General features: G+C 32.8%; 1 protein-coding gene across 1 annotated transcript; it reads left to right on the forward strand.

Annotated features, from left to right (window-relative positions):
- Positions 1 to 1,369: 1,369 nt before the first annotated feature.
- On the forward strand, positions 1,370 to 5,167 carry LOC133176348 (uncharacterized). The gene is made up of 5 exons (XM_061311478.1): positions 1,370 to 2,287; positions 2,562 to 2,694; positions 3,564 to 3,712; positions 3,847 to 4,021; positions 4,902 to 5,167. The coding sequence occupies exons 1-5, from the start codon at positions 1,370 to 1,372 to the stop codon at positions 5,165 to 5,167; spliced, it is 1,641 nt and encodes a 546-aa protein (XP_061167462.1).
- Positions 5,168 to 6,212: the final 1,045 nt, after the last annotated feature.

Genomic DNA, 6,212 nt, shown 5'->3' on the forward strand with positions numbered 1-6,212 from the left:
GCTATTCCCCTTTATTGTAACGTCTACTAAGTTTTCCAAAGATTTTTCAGGTACCCTTACCATTTGGATACTGGGATAATCAATTTCTTTCTGGGCAGGCCATCATGCCATCATGCTGCAAACTTACCGACCAGGGGGAAGTAACCTTAATTTATTTGCCACAATCACTTGGTTAGGGCGTAGGGGTATGCATTGGGACGAGTTGGACAAGGCAGTTTCTGATTATTTACTCCAGTATTCTACACTATGGAACGCCATAGCTGCCTTATGTGGTTATTTCATGAGAAGATGGTGCTTTTTTATATTATGCTGTGGTTATTTCATATGAAGATGGTGCTTTTTTTATGTTATGCTGTGGTTATTTCATGTGAAGGTGGTGCTTTATTATGTTATGCTGTGGTTATTTCATGTGAAGATGGTGCTTTATTATGTTATGCTGTGGTTATTTCATGTGAAGATGGTGCTTTATTATGTTATGCTGTGGTTATTTCATGTGAAATTGTTTTTTCATGTAAAGGTGTTTTTTTATGTGAAGGTGGTTTTTCGTGTGAAGGTGGTTTTTCATGTGAAGGTGGTTTTTCATGTGAAGGTGGTATTTTATGTGAAGGTGGTTTTTTTATGTTATGCTGTGGTTATTTCATGTGAAGGTGGTTTTTTTTAATTCTATGTGAAGGTGGTCACTCGGAACTCCTCATATTTTTAAAGACTGAGTTTAACAGCTATTATATCGAAATTTTGAAAGTAAAACAAATAATCTATGTAATTAAAATTACTTTAATGCACCTTTGTTAGTTCCTCTTTTTTCTAGCATAATAAGTATATTTATAAGCGAACGAGATGAACTGTGTACGACTTGACCTCAACCGGACGTATTTACAACAAAATGGCGCAATCAAGTTTATCAACAAACACGATGAATGGAATATTGCAAGAATTAAAGCTAAGTAACTTTATCCCGAACTTTGAAACGGAGAAAATTGAAGTAACCAATTACTTGAGTTTAAGCGAAGAGCAGGTTATTCGATTAGGCGTAAATGCCTTAGGTGATAGGATTCGACTTGAAGAGAAAGTAAGGGAAAGTCAGAGGGAAAAATCTACTGATTTAGCTGATTTAATAAAGTCTCAAAGGGAGGTCCTTTTTATGGGTGGTAAAGGCAAAGGTAAAAGGTCAAGAAATACGAACAAGATATTCACATCCAATAAAAAGACGCGTGGAAAAGTTAATAGAAATTGGACTGTTACAGTTGTATGTTTACCAGACAAAGATACAAATACTATTCCAACTGCGTTGCAAAAGGAAATAAACTTCAAGGCAGGTCTGGGACCGAAAAAAATCTGCCTTTCACTCACTGACACTGAATCTGAGGTAATGGAAAAAATATCTTCAGATGCCATAGATGAAAAATCTGAGAATAAAAATATGTGTTTAGGATTTCCTCAGTTACAGACTTGCGGAGGGTTCGAGCTTTTAAAATGCAGACAGAATTGTCGCGAGTTAAAAGTAGTTGACTGTGAATGGAATGCAAGGACTTTAAAGACTTTTTTGGGAAATCAAGCAAAAATGTATGTAAGACCGATTCAAAGAAGCTTGTCAACAGATCCAGTAAATGAACATAACGAGCAGGAACACTCAAAAGTCAACTGTCATCACTGCAGGAAAATGTTTAGTGTTCGAGAACTTAGAGAACATTTACATACGTGTGAAAGCCGGGCAAATCTAATTAGTGATAGTGAGGATGAATTACCTGACCCACACCTGACACAAGATTTTCCCAATAAAAAATGTGACTTTGAAGAAGTGCTAGATCAGAAAACTTTTCTTCGAGTTGAGGATTTTGTCAATGACATGAGTACAGATTGTCCTGAACAATTAAGACCTGGCCTTTTGACCATTCCTGAGGATACCAGTTCTGGTAATTTATCTGTTGATGGGAGTGCTGTTCAAACTGAATCAAAAGAGACAGTCATTGAAAATATCACCACTGCTGAAAATGATAGTGAAGGAACCACATCTGATACTTGTGGAGGACCCATGGACTTTGTCATAGCCAAAGCCATAGATTTTTGTATTTCCGAAAACATCCAGGACCCTGTAGAAATTCTGAGATATTTACAGTCTGTTATTGTTTGTGGCAGACAATTGGAAATCACAGACACAACACAATGTGATGAAGGAGAAACAAATTTTATCATCGTAGACAGAAATAACATATTAGAGACAGGATTCGAGGAAGTCAGTTCCATAGAAAATCTACGGAAGACACTTGAAGTGCAATTTTATGATGAGGTAAATGAAAAAAATTGTATTGTAAACTTCATTTCAAAATATCTATTCTTACATTTATACATGCACTGTCCAATAATTTGAATACCAGGTATTGAGGTAAATTTAATTTGTGTATAAAACAGTGTCCTCGTATGTATGCTCTTTCCAATGATTAAAATAAATTTAATTTATGTCTAAAACAGTAATTTATTTTTTTTTTTGACATGTATAGTTTGTAACACTTTTAAGCAAAGTTGACAAATTAAAAAAAAATCTGTTTTCCCCCTTTTTGCAGACAGCCATTGATCAAGGAGGCCCGAGAAAAGAGTTTTTCTCGCTGATTTTATCAGCAATAAAAGAAAAATATTTTGACAAAGGACTGCGGGATTATATGCATGCTGATTATACTGTTATTGGAAAAAACATAGGTGGGTATATAAAACATGATAAATGAATTATCAAAAAAAAAAAAATAGTGATATCGAAATACATGTAATATTGCCTAAATTAGTACTTGAGATGTACACATTTTATAATGGATCACAAATTGAAAATACTGAATGGTATTGGTATTGATATTAAATGTGTAAAGATATTTCATTCTGTTTTTATCCCTCGTACTGTGAAACATAATGATTTTGGCTGTCTTTCTAACTCTTGTCTGTATTTGAAAGAAAAATGATTAGAGATGTCATTTTTCACTATTAATCAGTGGTAAAAGTCAATGTCTTTCATACAAATTTTGTCCCTATCTCACTGAGATATATTGAACTGCTTAACATGTTATTTTTATTGATATTGATCAATTTTTAAAATAAAATTTTCCATGCACTAATTTGCCCATGTTTAGCCTGGTTACCATACATAAATGTGTCCATTAATTTAAACCTTGCTCTGACATACCCAAGTTTTGTATCTTGGTGTATTTTGGCTCTTGTGAAAATTCCTTTTTTCTAGGGGTTGGGGGGTGGGGGGTGTTAAATAAAATGAACATATAAGTAAATTTACACCTGGTGTATTTTTAATCATGTGATGGCCATTAAAGCAAATATTCACACCTGTATAACAGATTAACTGTAAATACATTTATTTTTTTAAATGCATATAAAGGCAATTTCTGTGCTGATAGTAATACATGTATATACTAGCTATAGTGAGTTTTGGTATTTGATAGTCAGTGTATGTTGCTTGTTTAAAGTGTTGTTCATTGATTAACACCAACATTAATTAGATTAATATGATTGGGAAACAGGCATATGAGTTTTATATATTTATGTAAATTTCTTTATATTTCCAGGTTTAAGTATACTGCAGAATGGACCTGTGCCAAAATTTCTTGATGAAAACATTCTAAACAGGCTTTTTTTAAACAGTAATTTAGAAGACTTTGAATCAGCATGTGTTCACAATTTAAAGAAAGGTCTAGATTGTCTTGGTCTGATCAAGGTAAAAATGACAAATTGACTGGAATCTGTTGACTACACTATCAGTTAAATCTCATATACGTTATATGTTAATTTTGTAAACAAAAAAAAAATGTTTGGTAATTTACATGTATATTTACACATGATATATTGTAGGTTGGCAGTGTTTTGCCAATGTTCCGGCATCTATTTCGTCCAGGCTGTTGTACACTCACAATCAAAGCTTTGATACAGCTTTTGCGACCAAAATTTTCAGAGGAGGGATCAAACAACAAAAGATATGAGAGTGCAGTATATACAGTATTTCTGAAGTATTTAAGAGCAGTTGCAAGTATGTTTTTAATTCCTTCCATCCTTCAAGTCCTAGACACAGGTCATTTACGCTGTCTTTTTGTTTGTAGATATTTTATGTACAAATTAATATCAGAAGTTGCTTTTGTTAGGTTTAAATGTTTTACATATCTATAAAGATATTTACAATATTTATACCCCGTTCTGAACGAGAGGAAGGTATACTATTTTACCCTTGGGTGTCTGTCTCTATGTCCGTGTGTCTGTCCCTAACAAATTTTTGTCAGTTTTCTTGGCAACTACTCATCGTAGATGATTGAAATTCTAGCACACTCTTTGTTTTGGTTTGCCATATGGTGGGATTCATTTTTGTTCGAATCCCAACTTAGGCAAGTCATTAGGTGAGATTCATTTCTGTATAAATTCAATGTCAACACGAGGATATATTCACAACAGAACAGGGGTATTACTAGTGAACATTCACTCACTTACCTCTTGTTTGTTTTGATAATACTTTTTTTTTTTTTTTTTTTTTTTTTTTTTTTTTTTTTTTTTTTTACAATTTTACTCCTTAATTACAAAATGAAATTCAAGTTTCGGTGGGAGTTTGTGTACATGTATCTCATTTTAACTATAGCAGGGACTCTATATCATATCCAACAATTTCTATGGACACAGAAAACTCTGACACTGAATGAATGAGTTGGTTTTAAAACAGTATGCACAGTAGTACGCTATGTGCAATGTGTGTATAAAGGACTAAATATGAAAAATTGAGAATATTGTTGAAGATTTAAAAAACACAGTATTAATTCTCATCAACAAAAGTATGTATACCATAATGCTTCCTCACAAACTGTATTTTTGAATGTTTTATAAAGAAATATTTTTATTCATTTTCTTTGGAAACTGTTTTGTAGGTGGTAGAAGGGGAACTGTTAGTCTCAGGGATATTTTGCAGTTTGCTACTGGAGCGAATGAAGAACCTGTTCTTGGATTTGTCCTGCATCCATCCATTGAATTTGTTGAAAGCACACCTAGCACATCTTTCATTCCAACTGCAAGCACTTGTACCAACACCCTGAATATACCCAGGCCATCTGCTGAAATTCCACTCCCGCCAGAAGAGAATTTATTCTCATATTATGATTATGCATTTTCAAATGCATATTTTGGACTAATGTAACGTTTAAGTCATTAAGCACATTACATGGCAGAACCAACCGGGTTAACACTTTGATAGAATAACTTTCTCTTAAAATATGAAATACATGTAAGGTCAAGATTTTATGAAAATGTGAATTTTGTCATTAGATCTCTTTATTGCGGGGTTTTGAATAATGTGTATTGTGATTCATTAATAATAATTTGCAAACATCTGGTATTTTTTTGGGAACCGAGTTGTTGAACAGATCGGTATGTATTTTTGCAAGGATGTTGCATATTTAGTTTTTAGCACCATTGAGCATCACATTTTGTCTGCCATTGGTCTGTCTGCCTGTAAACTTTTAACCTTTTTTACTTCTTCCCCAGAACCATTTCAACCAAATGTGGCACAAAACCCTCTTATGCCAAGGAGATTTAAGTTTATTTTTATTATTTTTTTTTATCTAAAACCATTTGGCAAGTAAAGTTAAACTTATGTGGAAGCATCCTCAGTTAATGTTGATTCAAGTTCTCATCCAAATCATGATCCCATGGGGTAGGAGAGGGGTGGTATTAGTATAAGTATTAGAAACACAAATTATTTCAAAATATGTGTTCAATTTTAATTTTAAATCTGTGTGGACTTTTAAAAAAAATTTAAACAAAATATGGTCTGCTAAATTTTACAGATATGTTTGTATTTCACTTTTTAAAGCTGCTTGGATTATACTTGTCAGTTGACCAATGTTCCTCATGTGAGGGATGTGGCCTCTGCATGAGCCGCTTGTTTGCTTGTTTTGCATTTTTTAAAGCAATTGTTTCTAGTCATTTTGGAGTTTGAATTTGATTTATTTGTTTTAGCCAATACTCAAATGTGAACACATTTTCTAGGTTGTATTACTTCAAAGAGAAGTGAAATTTATGTTATGACATGTAATTTGTTATGGTAATTTTGTTTTATTGTTAAAGGTAAAAAACTTTCACATTCAATAAAAATTCAACTACTTTCTTAGTTTGAGATTTAATGATCCTTTTTGATTTGCATCAGTCTGTTTATCATTTTTTCTTCTAGTGAAAATTAATTG

The sequence above is a fragment of the Saccostrea echinata genome, unplaced genomic scaffold, assembly GCF_033153115.1.
Source record: "Saccostrea echinata isolate AGI-Se365-2 ecotype Australia unplaced genomic scaffold, CSIRO_AGI_Sech_v1 ptg000073l, whole genome shotgun sequence".
In the NCBI taxonomy this organism is placed as follows: Eukaryota; Metazoa; Mollusca; class Bivalvia; order Ostreida; family Ostreidae; genus Saccostrea; species Saccostrea echinata.

Excerpts from the sequence above, each read along its gene's own strand:
- LOC133176348 (XM_061311478.1), top strand. The coding sequence starts at position 1,370 with ATGGAAAAAATATCTTCAGATGCCATAGATGAAAAATCTGAGAATAAA. Across the intron at positions 2,288-2,561 it reads AAGTGCAATTTTATGATGAG|ACAGCCATTGATCAAGGAGG; the intron begins GTAAATGAAAAA and ends CCCTTTTTGCAG. Across the intron at positions 3,713-3,846 it reads ATTGTCTTGGTCTGATCAAG|GTTGGCAGTGTTTTGCCAAT; the intron begins GTAAAAATGACA and ends GATATATTGTAG.